The 20,335-nt window shown below is 40.7% G+C and overlaps 1 protein-coding gene and 1 long non-coding RNA gene across 3 annotated transcripts; one reads left to right on the forward strand and one right to left on the reverse strand.

Moving 5' to 3' along the window:
- LOC110430792 lies at nt 7,130-9,691 on the reverse strand. Of its 2 annotated transcripts, XR_002448152.1 has the most exons (4): nt 9,264-9,691; nt 9,086-9,173; nt 8,252-8,312; nt 7,130-7,413 (listed from the first exon to the last, which is right to left on the reverse strand). It is a non-coding gene; the product is annotated as an uncharacterized LOC110430792 (long non-coding RNA). The 2 variants fall into 2 exon arrangements; XR_002448151.1 differs by having other exon boundaries at nt 9,086-9,688.
- Nucleotides 15,614-19,423, forward strand: LOC8072637 (serine carboxypeptidase-like 51). The gene is made up of 14 exons (XM_021450259.1): nt 15,614-15,840; nt 15,951-16,045; nt 16,144-16,251; nt 16,374-16,614; nt 16,687-16,730; nt 16,838-16,905; nt 17,266-17,371; nt 17,457-17,620; nt 17,765-17,834; nt 17,946-17,996; nt 18,144-18,196; nt 18,292-18,427; nt 18,522-18,599; nt 19,292-19,423. Exons 1-13 carry the CDS (start codon nt 15,702-15,704, stop codon nt 18,588-18,590), a joined length of 1,344 nt encoding a protein of 447 aa, XP_021305934.1. The 5' UTR covers nt 15,614-15,701; the 3' UTR covers nt 18,591-18,599; nt 19,292-19,423.

Consider the following 20,335-nt stretch of genomic DNA (forward strand, 5'->3'; position numbering starts at 1 on the left):
TCCCAGGGTAGGAGCAACATAGGTGCGTGTTTCCTAGGTAGAAATAGCACAAGATGCATGGAGTATGTGTATATGTGGGTGGTACTTCCAGGAACAGAAGTAGCACAGAGTAATATGCAGTGTAATGACTTATGAAAGGGGGTGTACTTCTGAGGATAGAAGCATCATAGATCAATGGATGGAGAGCACGTAATATTGACTTTAACTGCAGGACTAATTCCTAAAGGTCAACACAGCTTAACTACATGCAATGCCTACAAGCAGTATATGGAAGTGGATGGCTTTTCTAATCTAGTAAGCATATATATTTGGTTGTGTTAGGAATTTTGAACTCTCGTTATACAGGAAATCATCATGCATGGATTTTCAAAGATAAATTCTCTAGAACTCTAGTATCTTTAGGAACAAGATGGATAGTAGCTCAAAACATTCCCATATCATATCCATCAACTACCTAGACATAGATCAAGCATTCGCTACCCACAAGTTTCAGATTCAAAGCAGACCTCAAATCAAAATAATTGTGTCCAAAACTCGAGAGAGTTTAAGGTTGAAAACTAGGTACTTGAAAGGAATTATGGTAGAGCAATTATTCATCATTTCCATATAAGAGATTATTCTATAGGGTTTATTTTAGTAGACAATTTCTTCAAATACTCTCCTAAGTTTTACTTAACAAATTTAATATTGAACAAAAAGATAGGTAGAGATATAAATAGGTAGGGAAACCTTTATTTGGGTTTTCTAGAGTTATGCATCTTTTTGTTTATTTCAAATTAACATAGCACACTTAATAAATAATTAGATAAGTGAGGGATATTTAGCTTGGTACACGGAGGGTGCTCTCCCCCAAGCTGGATGTTGATGTAGTCTGTTGGTGTTGTTGACTGGCAGTGAAGGTGTACTAGTCCTCCTGAAGTGTTAGGGATGATAGCTGTTGAGACAGCACTCAACAGGGGACAGAACATCCTTCTCCCAGTTAGCTCTTCTTGATCCTTCAAATTTTGTGAAGCTCAAATAGACAACAAAGCTTATGGAACTAATTAAGTGTTAGTGGTAAAACCCCTAAGCCTTGGTTGTCTAGAACCTTCTTAATATATTTATCTTTTAGCAGGATCTTTTATATTTTATGGTATGCAGAAAATGCACTAAGATGAAACTTATTTTTATGCCACCATCGTGGATATCTTTGTGGGTTGTCGCACCACAAAATTATTCACATAGGGCTTAGTATTTTCTAGATGCAATGCATGACATATTTTTATTTTCTTTTTCTAATGCAAAAATGGTAAAGTGGATGTGCAACTAATTATGCATTTAAGGGAAAGTAAATATGCTGAAGAAAAATTATGTAGTACTAAAAGGGAAATGTTGATAACTACCAAGTTACCTCTTAGCACAGTCTGGTGCTTTAGGTCTTCCGAATAGGACGCCTTACCATGTTAATTCCTTAGGTGCTTTATCTAGTCCGAAAGGTGGAGATCGTGATAGTTGCACCTCTTGAGATGGCATCACCCATGTTCATTGCTCTTCCAGCAGTATGAAGTGTGAACTACTAGTTTTGGGAGCTGGCAGGATCTTTGCTCAGTGTGTATATTTATAGGTCTAGGATCTTCACTTGTAGGAATGGGGAAGATTCCTTAACCTTGCTCAAGGTGTGTCCTGCTCATACAGACAAGGCAGAGATCAAGTGCATGGGCTTTGTTGGTGGGAAAACACCAACAAAATCAAAAGGTTTATTCATATTCTCTAGCCTTAGGCACATTGGACGAGATAAAGTTGATATTCATGTGTTTTTCTCTATCTAAACATGGGCGATAGCATCAAAGAATGAGCAAGAATGTGGCATTAAAACACTTGGCAAATCAGATTACTCAACCTTAAGGAAGGATGGTCTATCTATGCATATTGTGTAATGATTTATGGTTGTGACTATCTTCCAAGGATAGGATGCACAATATTTCATATTACTGAATTAAAGGCTATGAGACCAAGAAAGTGACGCTAGGAACAAGCATAAAGAACTGAACATATTGAGTTAATTAGATTGGATCAAATGAGGTTGTAACTCAAAGCATGTTTGGCTCTCTACTTATGTGCATGCCAGACTCAAGGAGGATATTTTGGAAGTAATGATCACTTACCTAGATATGTTACCTTTAGTATTAAAGCATGTTGAAGCCATAATATCTTGTGGGAGCTTTCCTTGCTTGTCTAGTCACGTGTCTTGTTCATGAACAACTTGTCTCCTTTGTTGTACTCCTTTCTTACCTTATGTCATTATTTGTTCTCTGTCTAATTTGTGCTTGGACCTTTAGCTCTTCTTACTATTTTATCCCTGCAAATCATTAGTGGACAACACATACCCAAAGGAATATACAAGTAATGACAAGGGCATTGTTGTAACACAGCTAAGGGCCAGTTTCTATGCTACAAAAATGAACTTGCTTGAGCATACTTAGCATAGCACATTTATTATTCACAATTACTTCTTTCTAAAGGATTGATTTTATTTTCCCATCTTATGTTTTGATTCTCAAATATAGGCATCATGAATTAACTCAAACTTATAGAAATGAAGCAACAGTGAATTTAGAGATTGCAAACTTGCGTATGGAGCGATAGGAGCATGAGATGTGGAAGAACTTGGTTGGATCATCTAAAGGGGTTGACCTTTCTTCTTCATGTCTCATCTTCTTGACCTCAGAAGTGAGAGTGCAAGACGTTACATGCTCTTCTCTTGTTAATCTTTTCTTAATTCCTGATAATTAGTGGTTGACAAGAGAATGCAACTCCATGGAGTGAGTTGTGTCTCCCTTGTGCAAAATTATTATGTCTTTCTTCATCTCCAATGTGAGTTCAACACAAGACTTTCCCAATTTGGTATTAAAAGTTTTTCTGTAGGGGTTAGTCCAACAAAATATCCAACATCTACTATAGCATACTATCAGCTCAAAAATCAACCTAGACACCACATCTAATTTGATTCAAGAAGGCATTTTAACCTAAGCACCATGCTTAATTTAAAAAGCCTTTGAATGTAAGATCATCACTCCTAAACTAGGCACCATGCTTCATTTAAGAGATGTATGAAATTACTTCAAAACCTACGTATACTATAGCAAACAAAGGTAACATGAAAGCATTATAGATGTTTACTCAAACAGCGATGAAAGAGCATGATTATTGTTTAGCAAATTGAGCATATCTTAAAGGTAGAGGCAACCAAGATGATGTATCAACATGGCAAGAGATGTATCTATAGAAGCATATCCCCCAAGCTTGACTTTTGCAAAAATTAAGATTGGTTGAAAGTAATTCAATGTTGCATAATGATTGGTTGGATATACCTTGCATTTGTCACTCCTTTCATATTTTTGCTCTAATCCTAGAAAGGTTAGTGACAAGAATACCCAAAGGAATATTTTCACAATTATAATTCTATGCTCAATTAACAAGGGAAGTGCAGTAGAAAGGTGAACACTCATGCCATGGTCTAAACTATGCTTGTTTTGGGACACTAAGATTATCCTTAGGAAACCTTCAAGATGTGGTTTGGTGAAGTGGTTTCCCTTCTAACACCAATCTAAGTGTACTACTCTCAAGATTTACCACAACGAGATCTACAATATTTATGATAAACATATGTGTCTACCCTTTCAAAAAGTTTAGGAACAAGGAGCATGAGAGGGTTAAAGATCTCATGTGGGGCAATGTTAGAGAGACTAAGTGAATCAGGAGATTTTTCATATGAGCAAGAAACTGATCGGGTGTTAATGAAGTAGCTTCCTAGCTCATTGAAGTCTCCATCATTTTATACTTCCAAGGATGACTCGACATGTATGTCAAAAAATTCCTTTGGATCATCTCTTGAATTGATCTTATCTAATGCCTTGTCCATCCATTTAATGGCAATAGCACATAGGTTTTTAATGCTCTCTAGCCATGGATGTTGCTCTTCTATATAGTCTTGATGATTCCTATGCATGGGATATCTAGATGGATTTCTAGAATCATCAGGAGGTTTAGGAGAAAGAGCATAGAACAAGCCATAGTGTTCAAGGATGGGTTTAGAGATGGGTTTGTATTCTAATTCTAATGTGCGCATAGAAGGGGAGAGGATAAGAGTGGCTTCTAGATGGCTTCGCTCTCCTTCTATGGCATCACTTCATATGTCATCCTTGAGTTTTCTAATTGTCCTTCAAAGGGATCGAATTTGAAAAGCTTTATAAGATATCTCTTTTCAAGATTCAAACTATATGTACTAGAAGATCTCTTATGAAGCGGGAAGTTTAAACTCCTCCCAAAATCATTGGAAAGGATTTCTAAAGGTAGAATTACTTCTTCCCTTAGAGGATTTTAGAGTATTGCTAGTTTGGGATGGATAGCTAAATCATGGGATTGAAAAGTTTGCAAAGTGGCTATGAAAACTTCCTCTTCTAGTTTGGGGTATGATTCCTTCTCTACCTCTAGGATTTCATCATGAAGGCCAGTGCAAGGAGTGTGTCCACTAATAATAAGGATAAACCTCACCTTACTAATGGATAAATAAAAGAAAACTCCTCCAAAGGCGGTATTATCAAGACCCGTATAAAGATGTTGAAGAAGAACATGGTCTTGTAAGTCTAGGTCTAAACCTAAATTTATAGGAAGATTAAAAGATTCCCTAAGTGTAGCCAAAAGTTCATTACCTACTTGATCAGAAGATAGGACCTTGGGTACATTACCTTTTTTATTAGAAGATAGGACTCTAGGTGTAGAAAAGGGTTGGCTTTGACCTGTTGCAACCAAACATGGGCGTAGCTCATAGCTAGATGTGAGAATCATGGGCTCTGGTGGCTCTAAGCTTGTGCTGATGGGTACAAGAAATTGATAGATCGGCGTGGAATTTTGGTTATCCATAAGGATAGAAAAGAAAAGGAAAAAGAAAAGATGAGATAAGAGAAAAAAATAAAAGTATAATACAAGGTTAAGCATGACTTAAAGTTATCTTAGCAGACCGTCTTTCTCCCTAGCAACCACGCCAGAAATGCTTGTTGATATTAGATACGCACATAGAGAAATAATCCACAAGTGCGAGGATATCAGTGCGCACTTCACCCAGGAGATATTCTAGAGTATTGTTATTTATTTATCCGCTAGGAGAAAGCGTGCATCTGACTAACTTTAATTTATACTTAACCCCTGGGCTGCAAGACAAAATAGTGAGGTATGAGCGATATAAAGAGGACTCCTTCATCAGTTTTCCTCTAACCTGTGGTAAGCTATGTAGTTATTGTTCTAAGGGGGCACATAAGGAAAAGAGACACCTCAAAGGATGCTTAACCCTGGCACACTGTTTCCTACCTTACCTCCTGATAGGACGTGGATTGAAGAGACACGAGGAGACTGTCACTTCCCCCCCAATGCTACCACAGATCTAGCCAAATAGAGAGTATCTACGAGTATTCCTAGCCCGAGCACCGCGCTTACGCTATGAATGATTACTCTATTCCCAACGCAAAGCGAATAAAGTAAACCCTTAAACCAAAGAACAATAAGAACAATAAACTTACTAGTATTAGAAGTCGAGTTGCCGAACGATCCTAGAACCAAGCCTCAGGTTAGGAGACTTGATCTCGTAGATACAAGAAAGAAGACACCGACAGGTCAGGCTTCCTCCACTTCTATTTCCACCCTACACTCTCTCAATCTCTCTTGTTGCTAAAACCCTAAAGAGACAAATCCATTCGAGGGACCCCTCTCTGGCTAATCGCTCTGAAAAATATGAATTAGGGTTTCAAAATTGGCACTAAGCCAAGGGGATCAGGCTTGTATTTATAGCCCCCTAGGAAGCACCATAGCCCTTGGATCAAACCGACCTTGATAGACAGCCAAGATTACTCCTCAAAGGCGGTGGATTCAGGATCTGCAAGGTGGAGCCTGATTGGCTGAGGTAGTGGGGCGGGCACCCCTGCCCTATGGGCGGTCACCCGGCTTCTAGACCTGATTTGTTTCCCGTTTGATCTGGAGCCTCCTCGAACCTTCTAGATTACTCCTGAGTTGCAGTTCACGGTATTCTCTTTATGTAAATCCGACATGTGGACCATCTTTAGTTGTTTTCTGCTAACACCCTAGAGAAATAGACATTCACCAAAACTCATGGAATTCTGTCAGTCATAACCCTATATCTACTAGATGTTTGCATGGTCCATTTTCATGTTGTAATACCCGATTTTAAGGACAATACCAGATATGCACCATATGTGAGTTTTAGAGACCAAATCTCACATATAGCTACAAATAAGGGGTAATATCAAAAGACAATGCATAAATATATAACATACTTAGTATAAAAGAGATAACCTTTCATAGCAAACAGCGGAAAGACAACTTCAAACTTTGGGTATTAACTTCACTCTACAGGATCCAACTGACTGGTTGATCACAAGCCTAACATCTCCTGAAGTGTGGGGGAAATAGGAAGAGTGAGTCCATGTCGATCTCAACAAGCATAGCAACTAGATTGTATAGATCCCACAATCTCATGATCAATGTGACATAAATAATGTAAAGCATTAAACAATAAATAATGAGTATTTTAACACAATCAAGAATCATCACCCTTAATGCAAGAATCCCCAAGGCCGCTCCTGACCGTGAACTTGGCTAGTATACTAGTTTTAAACTCTGCAGAGGTTGTACATCTTTACCCATGAGTCATGATTTACCCTTTCGCTCACTACAAGAAACCTGTTAATCCATGACAAAAAATTTTCGTCACGGATCAGCAAAAAACCGTCACTATACAACATCTGTGATGGTTTCAGATATTGTCATGGATTGAGCGTCATGGATTGACACTCGTGACGATTTACCAAAAATCGTCACGGTTTGACAGAATCTATGACGATCTTAAACCGTCACAAACCGTCACGGTAGAGCCCGAGGCCTAGTTAGCCCATCCCAAGCCCATTTCTTGTGACAAAATATAAACGTCACGGATTGAACAACCACCTCATCAGTACGCTAACATGAATGCTGATGTGGACGTTGAGACAACAATGACATGGACGCTGACATCAACAGTTATGTGGACACTAATGTTAGTGCTGATGTGGACTATAGACAATTTTTTGAAATCTCATAATGTCGACATAATCCAAATCACATGCAATAAATCAAGTTTTTATCCAGTAATCAAATACAGAGTCTCACATTTCACCCAACAATAGATCACATAAAAGGTTTCATCCAATAGGTCAAACTACAAGAATTGGTTGACAAAATATATAGCATTTATGTCCGATCATCTTTCACTACATTATAGGGGTGTTCGCATGAGAGCTTGTGCTAGAAGCAGCTGCTGTGCTGCAAGAATAGCCCGATTATCCATCCTCCAAACTGCAATATAATTCCATTTGATTTGCCACCCTACAACAAAACAAAGCACAAATCAACCTTACTGTACATAAGTTACAATAAAATAGCCATTTAAGCTACACTAAACAGCTAGATAACAAGCACAATGAAGATTATTGTACATTCACGAATGACTAGCTCAAGCACGTAAGATAAGTAAAGATAATATAGCTCAATTGGTAAATAAATACTGTGTAAAGATGAGAAGTGTTGTCTGTATATTTCAATTGTTAACTCTACTAGGTAGCCACATCGTTTAAGCAACGAGAACATGAATAAAATAAGCAACACACTGAACTGCACTGCTACTGCACTTGTTGGAGACTTGCTGCTGGAGAAACACTGAACTGACACTTTGAATAAAAGACAGCTGAACTACTGCTTCTGTAGAGATACTCTAGCTGCTCTGGTAGAACCAAGCAAATGTGGCAAAGCTGCTATCAAAGAAAAACATAGGAAGCTAATACACAGAAGTGGCTCCACAAAGACGGCGACCAGAGATAAAATAAATAGTTTACACAACAGGATATATCACTTACAACCAATAGATGAACGCGAATTTTTCTATTACTGTCATATACTTATGGTTACACAAACAGTTGTAAACCTGAATCAAGATCATAAGTAAAGAATGCTTACAGACTGTGGCTCCATTTATAGTTTACTAGTTGTGTAGTAGTAGCAGATGTATAATTACAGGCACACTGATACAATGATTCTGAATCACAGTCAATAGTCAAGGTTTCAGGCAAATATAACCAAGAACTAAATAGGCGCAGAACAGAGGATTAAGTGTGCCGGTGCACATTGCTCGAATATAAAATAGTATTCAAATAGAAAGGTTACTGACCCTTTTCTTTGCCAGGGTTTCCATGTCCATGCTGCGGCTCAAGCCATGCTTACTTCTTCCACTGCACATATGAGCATGAATAAGTACAATTGTTAATTCTCTTGGCAATAGCAAGAAAACAGATTGTTATCAGATTAAACAAATTTCTTTAGATACTGGTTTCACGTGCTCTAACCTCTAATTCTTATCATAATAGCACAACACATGTGAACTATACATAGGTATACCAAATATGTTTCAATGCAAATGTGAATTTGAATCAAGCAAAACAATCAGTACCTCAAAAAGTTGTAAAATGAGACAACAGACAGTTGTCCATCAAAAAGCTATCAAAAGAACAAAATATTCACAATATGATGAGCAATAGGGCAATAGTCTGCTATTAGGTGCAAACAAGACTCACATGACTGCTAAGATTCTTACTAAAAAAAATCAGGCCATCAAAAAATGATATATCAAGTGTTTAAAAGGAAAAATGAGCACAGAAAGGGCACGTGCAACCAAAGGCATTCAAAGGGCATTTAGCCAGGGGATTTCCCTTAGAATTCTTGGGAATTATTCCAAATCTCCCATAATTTTAGAATCTAGACTCATAGACAAACAAGACTCAATGCTATATACTTCTTTCTCCAGCACTACTAGACTAGTCTAGTATATATTTCTCAGGCTATAAAAAAGTAGAATATTTAGCTCCAGGCCAATATATGCGCACAACAGTAGCAAATAATAGCAGGTAATATACAGCAATGATGACAAATTAATAAACAACAATGGAAGACTAAAGTGGCAGAGTGGCTACAGTTTGCAAAACAAAAAATTATGCAGCAAGCGTACCTCATAATGTGGATCTGTGACATCCACATGGATTTGGTCTGCCCACAACAGATCCAATAGATCCAGAGCCCCAATTGTGTGGATCCTCCTTACACATATGCATAGAGTGAGTGAGAGAGAGGAGCTAAGGGGCGACAGATGCAGAAACAAAATTTGATTCGGCGCCGATGCGACTCACCTTGACTCCGGTAGCCGCTTCATCCATGGCCTGGCTCACTCAAAGCCACAAGCTTCCATTGGCTGGCTGCAAGGCCAATTCGTCCGTGGTGGCCACCTGTGTCCGAAGTCGCATGGCAGAATCAGCCTGCTGGTGAGCAGCTTCATCCATGTCGATAGGCAGCCTATGCCCCAAGGCCAGGCAGACCTCCTCGGCCTCCATGGGTTGCGTGCCCACCTCAGCGCCGATGGCTAGGGTGAGAGCGACGACTGAGATGTGGTGCCGCCGCCGTCCTCCTTCGCGTGCCATGCACCGTCCTTGTCTTTCTCCGATGGGGTAGGGTACAGGGATGAAGGCTGCCGGCCAGTGTGGGAACTGAGATGGGCACAGTGAGCCGGAGGTCTGGTGCGGGGCGGCGGCTGGTGGTAGGAGAGAGCAGCGGTGGGGTTTAGGTTTGGGGCTGCTTTATGTATAAGAGCTTTGTTGGGCTAATGGGCTGGATATCCACCACGTGAGATCATGGATTGCTGGTGCTTGTGCTATGATAGTGACGTTCTCTAATTTCGTCACTGAAAATCTGTCACAGATTGAAAGGTTTCTTGCTCGATCGAGGCCCGTCGACCTCTTAACCCACTACCAAGGAAGGTCGGCAGGCATCACTATGAAGCCTTTCAAAAGTTCGTCTAACAAGGGCCACAAGGTTTCCCGGGCGAGTAGATATAGATACCCCCTTCCGAATGGCACAATGATGGGCAGCCTATACATATAGGGACAGGGGCTCACACTATACCCGTGTCGGTTAGGACCCTCTAGCGCCCTTTCGGGTAACCTCTAACAAGCTAGAAAACGTCTTCATACTGAGCTAAAGCCAGAGCCATTATAGCCCTCATGGTTGCACTATTGTCCCGGTTATCACTTACAGATAAATCATCAAGTGGCTAAAAAGTCATTTTTATCATTTATTACTTAACATTAATCTAGTCATAGGATCATGGTCACAGAATTAAAACCCAATTGCTATACTTGACTTAATCCAAATGCTCTTATAGATCCTTTTGGTTCTGCTGGTCTCACTTGCCCAAGTCTCTGATCTTGATCACCAAAAACTCCTCTCCGTCTAAACTCGATCATCGATCAACCACACACAATCATTCGGAGACAAACATACACGAAGCAAACAAGGCTACAATTAGAACAGTACACCAAACATATAAAAACAGTGAAAAAAGTTTATAAAATGATTCTACGCATCGCTACGATCACACAGACGTAAAGATCATGAAAATCGGAGCTAAAACGAAAAAGTTACGAATTTTCTAAGATTTCCTTTAGAAAAATACTCCTTCCATCCCAAATTGTAAGTCATTCCAAGAATCTTGGAGAGTCAAAGCATTTCCACGTTTGACCAAAATTATAGAGTGAAATACTAAGATTTGTAACGTAAAGTGAGTATACTATGAAAATATAATTAAGGAAGAATCTAATGATATTTAGTTGATATCATAATAATTATTATTTTATCATATAAATTTGGTCAAATTTTGAAAAGTTTGACTCTCCAAGATTCTTGGAATGACTTACAATTTGGGATGGAGGAAGTAATTAATTAATTAGGGTCACGAAAATAAAAAGTTTCAAACTAAGAAAACAGTGTTACTAACATGTAGAGCTCATTAATACGAATCCAACACAATTTGAATAGGTCAAAATGGAGTTAAGATGAATATTTTATGAGCTAAACAAAATCAGTGGTAAACTTGTAGTTATAGAAAACGTATTTTTAATCTAAACCGAGCTGTTTACGTTTTCCAAACTGAAAGGCAAAGTGATTGAGGCTCACGTTGATGGACAGGAAGCAGGTTCACCGGCAGCGACGCTTTCTTGGAGCTACAGCAACGCCGGAGCAGCCGGCCGTTCGTAGATGTCGTGTATAGGCGAGACGATGGCGATCACGTTGTAGAGAAGAAAATATAATTTTATTTTACTACCTTAGGAATTCTCAAATTAGAGGCTTCCCATATGGTAGTGTTGGGTGTGCTTTGCCTAAGGGGTTGGTACATATATATATATAGGGAGAGAAACTTCCCATCTCCACATCAACTAGCGATATGGTACTAATTGATTTGCAACCTTCATCTTTACTAATAGGCTTAATTAATTATTAAAGTCCATTAGTAAATACATGGTCTTTGGGATTTATTATGTGCTTTGACGTTGGAAAAAATAGGAAGAAGTTTATTATTTTCGGAATTAATTATTTTCATGAATAAAATAATTCTAGAAAAGTCCGGAATTAGTAGTTAAGCCACGAAAAATACTCCGAAAGCTCCGAAAATTCGTGAAAAATTCTCAGAGATATTATAGAACATGGGGAACCCGAATAAAGTTTTTGGAGCTCATGATAAGATTATTTGGAGCATCTAAAAATTAGATCATGCTCAGAGAAAAGTGAGAACAGAAGATGGAAAAATTCTCGAAAAATTTGTAGAGATTGCTTGATGGACGAGGAACTAAAAGAAGTGCTTTGAGTGACAAAGAAAAGATTTTAGGAAGCTTCTAATAAAAATTTGAGGTTAGAAACAAGGAATTTGGTCTGACCAAGGAAGATCGTTGTACTAAACGAAATTTTAAAAACTTTGCTTAGTCTCGACACACAAAGGAGCAACAAACGAACATCACATAAAACATATGTACCAGCACGTATGCACAACAACGTTGCTAAACCCTATGATGAATTTTAATTTAAGGAAAAATTTCATTTTACTATATTTTCATGAGCACATAAATACAAAATAAATTATTTTAGCTCTATTTTCAAAGAAGCAAAATTTAGGGTGTTACACATGTCTAGTTGACGGTTAAATTAGAAGTTATCTACCGTCAACACGTATGAAAAAAGAAGTATCTAGAAGGATCGGGAAGCCACCGGAGCAAAGGAGAAGTAGGGTGTGCCCAGGCCAGGGCGCCACCCCGACAGGTGGGGGTGCCCACCCTCCCCCTGTCCAATTAGAGCAAAGCTCATGGATTATGCCTAAACCGACTTTGAGGAGCAATAATCTTCGTCCATTAAGGTCGGTTTGATCCGAAGGCCACGGTTCATCCCACCGGCCTATATAAGGAGGCCACGGTTTTGATCTCATCTCATTCATTTGAAGCCAGAGCTAGAGGTAGAGATTAGAGATCGTCTCTTCCACCAGAGAATTAGACTAGATACTCTAATTCCTCAATTCTAGATAGGATTAACAAGGTAGATTTTAGAAGAGTTTGGACGCTACACTCAGAATTCTAGATCTTCGTCTCAAGAGTCGGGTATTATCTTTCTCTAAGACTTTATTCTAGTTAATTATGTTACTATGTTTTTAGTTTGCTCTAGTTGTATATTTGATACAGTCATGATTGATAATGAATGCATCTATATGTTCACAAAGCGCTTAGTTCTCATCTCGAGGGAATTAAGTGGTAGACTAAGTTTAAGCATGGTGCATAGATGTAGGATCAATATGAAATAAGTTATTATACAATTAATATGTAGGATTTAGGAGTGCATTCAAACCTAAAAGGAAGATTGATTTCAACAATAAAAAATGAAACATAAAAATTGAGTTGTTTCTGAAAAAAGTGAAATACTAAAGATAAATTAAATACTTAAACTAGAAGACTAAATACTCATAGTGCAAAGCTGAATCTAGAAGACTAATAGCTGAAGAACTCAAGCTCTGAATACTTTAACAGATAAGATAAACATCACTATATGATTATGTACTGAACACTGAAAGTTTTAGTCCAGTTCAGATCTCTCATGAATGATTATGCTCACACTGAGAGAAAAATCAAAGGATTCAACAGGACTTTAGTTTTAGTCAGAAAATACGAACAACAGCTAACAAACAAAATGAAGAAATCAAAAGCACAAATACAAACCATAAATCGACAACACCAAAATCTCTTGTCGCATTATGTACAATCAAATCAAAACAAATCACAAATGATGCACATCAGAAGGCAGAGGAGAGCCATGGGTGGCCGGGGTCGGGAGAGCAGAGCTAGCAGTAAAGGTGAAGCTGCCGGCCAGCTAGTCAATAAGGTTTCTCACTACTGACACTACTAGATAGGTCCCTCCAACGTACTACTAGCTCCTAAAATGGAGATGGAGAGGCGAGATCCAGCAACGTCCATGGGCACGGTGCAGGGCTGGCCAGCTCTCACTGCTGCCGCTGCTGGATAGGAGGATGGATTGGATGATTTGCGACAAATATAAATGACCAGATCAGAACAAATAATAAGGGGTACATCAGAACTCAGCAATCATGAGGGAAATCCTAGATCAAACTCAAATCACAACAAATGACCATACCACAATCAGGATCCAACAGCTAACAAGAGGCTTGAACAGATCTACAAGGCAAAAACCAGAAATCTTAAGAGATAACACAAGCCCTAGCTCATCGCCACACAGTTGCCTCGCATCGCCTCTGCCACTAGAGAGAAAGAGGAGAGAGAAGAAATGGGAAGAAATGAAGCGGCGGACACGTCCACTACAATAAAACGAAGACAATAAAAGACACGATTCCCTAAATTGCAAAAAAGAAGAGGCTGACACGGAGGACCCACTCAAAGCCTAGAAGCAAACATATGCAAAAGAGACAAACAAGCCAACACCAGGGTAGCATCGGACGGCACAAAAAATCGAGTGAGACGTCCACCAGAAATGCTCGAGTGAGAGACATATTTTGTGTTATATATTTATAATAGGACGGATGGTCTTTCCGCTACCTGGTTAGAAAACACGGCTGGTTTAACGACCAGAAGTCGTACTCGAAAGGAACAGATAATCTTCTATGGTGTAGTCCAATATTTCCTTTTGCGCCAAGCCATCTCTACTCTCCGTTGCCATGTCAATTACTTACGTTGTATTTTCCTTGATCAAAGTCTTCAACGACCAAATAGGACAGCTCATACACCCTGCATGGTGACTACGAATACGTGAGCATTTGCAGACTCCTTGCTCTGGCCAATCTAAATTCCGTGTAGGAAGCAACCTTGCATGCTGCCATGCAAACGTACAGCGCCTGGACTCATGACTAGGAGCTGTTATAGTAACCCAAATGGACTCACGCACAATCTCTAGGAAAGCACATGTATACATGCTGAATATCCAGAGCCCCAGAAGATCTTGTATGCGTCTCTGGCCTTATATCCTAGCACTTGTGTAAGTAATCACCAAGCCTCTATGAACATTGTCAATATATGAATCAGATCAAATATATATGCAATAAGCGAACAAAACTCGGTGACATTTTTGCGTGTCAACATAACCCTTTCCTCCGGCCGGAGCTAAGGTATTCGTTGCGCATGCAGCACATATATCACCAGGAAAACAAAGCTAGCATGTCCATTCAACAAAGGCCACCAATAATGCATCATGCATGTAGTTGAGCAAAAGACTGATATGAAGTGGAGTGTGGGTTGGTGGTGGCGTGCCAGTCACCATGGAACTGGAAGAGGAAGTGGGTGAAGACATGACTACAGTGACTGTTTCTTCCACTGCTGGCACGCAGGGCATTATATGGGCAATGCTATGGTGCACTTCTTACTTTCTAGGAAGTAATATCTCAAATAATCTGAGCCATTGAATTTTTAGATATTTTTAAATCAATTAATTAATTTAAAAATAAAAATACTCTCAAATCCCTCTAATCATGCGAGAACACAGGAGGGCATGCAGTCCCTTCTTGTTCTTGCATGGTTGTATCTTTTCTTTTGCGCGATTGTGTCATGTCCCTCTTTTTTATTTTGTTCTCATAGTTAAACTAAATGAAAACTATCATCACTCTCATGTCCTGATGTGTATAAATCTATCATATTATAAGGTTAAAATTGTACACCAATAACGACAAGGGTACTAGAAATAATAAAATTTTAACAGGTTTATTGTGTATAAAGCTTGATGATGTTTTATGTTAAAACTAAAAATTGGTCATATTACATATATAATTGAGATGATCTCCTAATAAGACATGTAACTATAGTAAAGTTTCATATATGTATATTGCATGTAAGTTGGGCATATATATATATACGCATAAGTAACAAGTGCATTAGAAAGAATTAGTTTATTCTTAAATTTTAAAGTTGCAAAAAATAAAAAGATTTATCATATCAATAGATCATGCATGCATCAATTAGATCTAAAAAAGATCTAACATATCTAAAACTTTACTTATTTTATCTATTATCTCCTAGGAAGTAATAGATAATTATAGCCCTCTGATCTAATCAAATGAACGACTCACACTTATTCGAGTGTACCACAGCAAAGCCCACGTTATATATAGCAAATAGTATGGAAGTCATGTATGAACTGTATATCACTGCTAATACAACCCTGTCCTCGCCTCTTCTTCTTCCTCCCCCAGCTTCTCCTCTGTTCTCCTACTCTTCTGCCTCTCACAAAGATCAATGGGGATCCGTTCCCCCACTGGCCTCCTCTGTCTCATGTTACTCATCCAGCTTGGTCTTGGACTTGGAGAGGCTGCTACAGTCTCGAACGGCACCACTGACGGCAAGGAGCGTTGGGGATACGTAGAAATTCGTCCGAGTAACCTTTCTGTGATCTACATGCCACCTTTTGATTTTCTCCCGGTTGTTTATCCGTGTGTGCTAATAACTCTCCCTTGTGTGAATGATTTTTGTTTCGCTGTTTCTCAGAGGCGAACCTCTTCTGGTGGTTCTACCAGAGCTCGCAGCGGGTGTCGACGCCAGAACATCCATGGCCAACCATCTTGTGGCTGCAAGGTGGCCCGGTACGTACAGTCTTCCTCTGTCATCACGCACAAATATGCAATATTTGTTGAGTTGAATGAACCTGAATTCCTTTCATCGTCGTCCTCTTCTCGATCAGGGAGAATCGGGCATCGGGAGCGGCAACTTCCAAGGGATCGGACCACTTGATGTAGACCTCAAGCCACGCAACCCGACGTGGCTGCAGAAAGCTGACCTCATATTTGTGGTGCGACTAGGAGGAGATCTCTATGTCTCTGTTTTCATGATTCTGATCTACTCCGTGATGCTGATGCTGATGCTGATGCTGATGCTAATCTACTCCGTGATGAAAATTGAAAATGGCGGCAGGACAACCCGGTGGGCGTTGGGTACAGCTACGTGGAGGACGAGAGTGCGTTAGTAAAGACCGACTTGGAGGCGGCCGCGGACTTGACAGAGCTTCTCAAGGCGCTTGTCAAGGAGCTACCGACCTTGCAGAGCAGCCCTCTGTTCCTCGTCGGCGAATCCTACGGCGGCAAGCTCGCCGCCGTGACTGGTGTCTCCGTGGCAAGAGCCATCCATGCTGGCACCCTCAAGATCACGCTTGGAGGTTGGTAAACTCTAATTTTAGTACTCAACCTGCAGATAACAAGAAGCATTCATGATCAAATTTTTTCCACAGGTGTGGTGCTCGGTGATAGCTGGATCTCGCCGGACGACCACGCGGTGAGGATATTAGTACTTGACATCTTCCGATCCATCTGCATCATCACATCAAGTTCAATAATGCTAGCTCATGAATAGCCACTGAATTGTTTGTTCAATGCATGCAGCTATCCTACCCTTGGCTTCTCAAGGACGTTTCGAGGCTTGATGACAATGCCGTCAGCAAGGCCATCATGTAAGGCCTTGTTTAGTTCGCAAAAATTTTCAAGATTTCCCGTCACATCGAATCTTTGGTCGCATGCATGGAGCATTAAATATAGACGAAAATAAAAACTAATTGCACAGTTTACCTGTAATTTGTGAGATGAATCTTTTGAGCCTAGTTACTCCGTGATTGGACAATGTTTATCAAATAAAAACGAAATGCTACAGTACCCAAAAACGAAAAATTTTACGAACTAAACAAGGCCTAAGCTGCTATATACTCCGTGAACTGAAACTGGGATTATGTCAGGACGGTTGGCAGCTTTTTATCCAGCATCTATATATTGTTCAACTTTTGCTTCTCCGTGAACTGAAACTGGGATTATGTCAGGATGGCGGTGACGGTGAAGCAGCAAATGGTGTACGGGCAGTTTGCAGCCGCCTATAAGACGTGGGTCGATCTGCTCGATTTGATTGACGCCAAGAGCGGCAACATCGTAAGTGTAACTCTCCATAACACTTTGTTACTACAGGGGGCAGGCACACACAAATGATGATTAATTTACCTTAATGAGTCTGCAGAATATGGAGAACTTCATGGTTGACAACACAGTGAGCTCTGCAGTCTTATCATACTTAGTGACAAGACCATTGTCGGCGGCGGCTACGGATGGCCCCAATACGATCAGTGGCATCTTGAACGGGGTCATCGAGCAAAAGCTCAGGATCATCCCCAACAACATCACGTGAATGGCTCCATCTTTCGTTCTTACATGCCACAATCTCAAAACTTGAAGACATTACTACGCGCATGCATTGATCAGTATCTATGTTTCATTGTTTCCTGTCCATGTCGTCCTTTGATTGATTGATCTACTTACTGTGGGCAGGTGGCAAGCTGTGTCTCTGCAGGTCTTTGACGCTTTGACCAATGACTTCATGAAGCCAGCGATCAACGAGGCAAGCGAACAATTATTACTGGCTCTTGCTACTTGATTTGGTGGTCTTTTAAAATTTTGTTGACGGTGAAGAATTCTTTTATGTTGATCGACTCAATCCTGTTGCGCGCAGGTTGATGAGTTGCTGTCATATGGTGTCAACGTGACAGTGTACCAGGTCCAGGTAGGAGCAAAGAAACTCACTGATTTTCACTTGGATTACTTATTTTGTTATAAGAACGAGAATAATGCTAAGGTTCCATCTCTTCAAACTATATATAAAGTGTATATTAGCAATGCTCACTGCTCATAAATATTTTCTGTTCTGAAGCTTGATGTGATCTGCTCAACGCTTGGCACAGAAGCATGGGTGAAGAGGCTCAAGTAAGGCTTCATCTGCCCATTTATATATGCTAGTTCTTGCATAATTGAGACTAGCTAGTAATATAATTTTCTCAATTGACCTGAATTTAATTCAGATGGGAGGGTCTGCATAACTTCTTGAGCCTGCCAAGGAAGCCTTTGCATTACTGTCATCCTTACTATCTCACCAATGGCTTCGTCCGATCATACAAGAATCTGCACTTCTATTGGATCCTCGGAGCTGGACACTCGGTAAGTCCCCTACTTATCCACATGTCAAAATTTAAGTCATATCTCTGAAACCAAAGCTCAAGTACTTGTGGCATTTCACATTTGTGCTCTGCAGGTTCCTGTGGACAAGCCTTGCACTGCGCTGTACATGATCGGCAGCATAGTGCAGTCTCCAGCAAGTTAGGATGGTTAGGCACAGGCCCGGCCCTGTCAAATCATAGACCCGGAGCGAAGCTAAAAACGGTGGGCCCTTTAATACAACTCTTATAATATAATAACAATTCTAATAAGTGTAATACATAAAAAACTCTTATGAAATAAGTTATACATTTTATTTAGATCTAAAATTGTTTTGGATTTTGACATTGTAGCACTTTCATTTGTATTTAACAATTATTGTCTAACTATAGACTAACTAGGTTTAAAAGATTAGTTTCGTAAATTACAGATAAAATGTGCAATTAGTTATTTTTTTATTCATGTATATGCCGCAAGATTCGATGTGACAAAGAATCTTTAAAAAGTTTTAGTTTTTAGGTGTAACCAAACAAGCCCTAAATAAATCGAGAATAAAGACTAGGGACAAGAGCAGTTTTGTACCTATGAAGGAAAATAGGCAACCGAACAAATGCATGTCAAAATGAACACGGCCGCGCGGCGCAAGGGAGGGAGTCACAAACGCCGCGGAACTACGGAAGACCAGACAGCTGAATCATGTGGACTCGTATATACATATAGCCGTATAAATAACATGCTTTCTTCTTGAGCTGAATACTATATATATTATACCTATTACCTACTAATGCATTTGGGGTAGGGCCCCCTGGCCTCAAGGGCCCGGTTCGGATGCTCTGCTCGCACCCCCCCACGGCCGGGGCTGGTTAGGCAGATTGGAATGAACTCATATATATATTCTGGTGCAGCACCAACAAGCTTGTAATTATTACAGTAGTGTCGGCGTCTAGACTCGTGGTCTAGGCACTAACGAGTATAAGTCTGCGTGACTACCCAAGCTTGGATGGTGATGCAAGTGAGACACAGAGGGTTTATACTGGTTCGGGCCAAGAATGCCCTACGTCCAGTGTGATTGGGGGTTCTGTATAACCTTGCACCCAAAAGTGCTCGTAGTAGGGGGTACAAGCAGGTTGCGAGAGAGGACTAAGTCCCAGGTCTCGGCTTAGTGGTGGACAGAGTGCTGATCGCTGCTCTGTGAAAGAGTGTGGTGGGCGTGTGTGTGTGGTGGGCGTGTGTGTGAACCTGATCCTAGCTATGAGCCCTGGCTCCCCTTTTATAGCCTCAAGGGGAGACAGGGATTTACATGGGTAGATTTCCCTCTGCCGAGCGGAAGAGTCACAGTCTCGACCCTGTTGAAGCCTGTCCATCTTGTCCTTGAGGGATGGCTGTTTCTGTGGAGGGTTACCGAGCCCTGTAGGAGTCATGGGGGTCGGATCGCCGGTGCTGCTGAATATCGCGTCAATGGTGGGAAAAGACATCAAATAGTAGCGCTGATTAACCTCCCCCATTCCCTTTCCACTGTGAGGCGGTACGCCACAGTGAAAGAGGTAAGGTCACACAGCGAAAGAGGTGAGGCTGCAGTGCCCAGGGTGGTTGGAACAGTCGACACCCTGCCCTGCTGCGGTATGGGAGTCATCGCGCCTGTCACGTCGTGGGTACGGGCGCCGTGTGGGGGAAGTCTTGCTGCCCAGGTGGAGTGGGGTCCGGCGCTCGAGCCTGGAAGGGGTCGGGCGAGACGGAACTTGCGTCCGAGACCCTGAGGGGTCGGGCGAGTCGGAACTTACGTCCGAGGCCCTGGGGGGTCGGGCGAGTCGGAACTTGCGTCCGAGGCCCTGGGGGGTCGGGCGAGTCGAATGAGCTGGGGCCCGTACCCCGGTGATTGTGGTTAGTATGCTTTGTTTTTTGCGTTTTTTA

Source organism: Sorghum bicolor, chromosome 10, assembly GCF_000003195.3.
Source record: "Sorghum bicolor cultivar BTx623 chromosome 10, Sorghum_bicolor_NCBIv3, whole genome shotgun sequence".
NCBI classification, from domain to species: Eukaryota; Viridiplantae; Streptophyta; class Magnoliopsida; order Poales; family Poaceae; genus Sorghum; species Sorghum bicolor.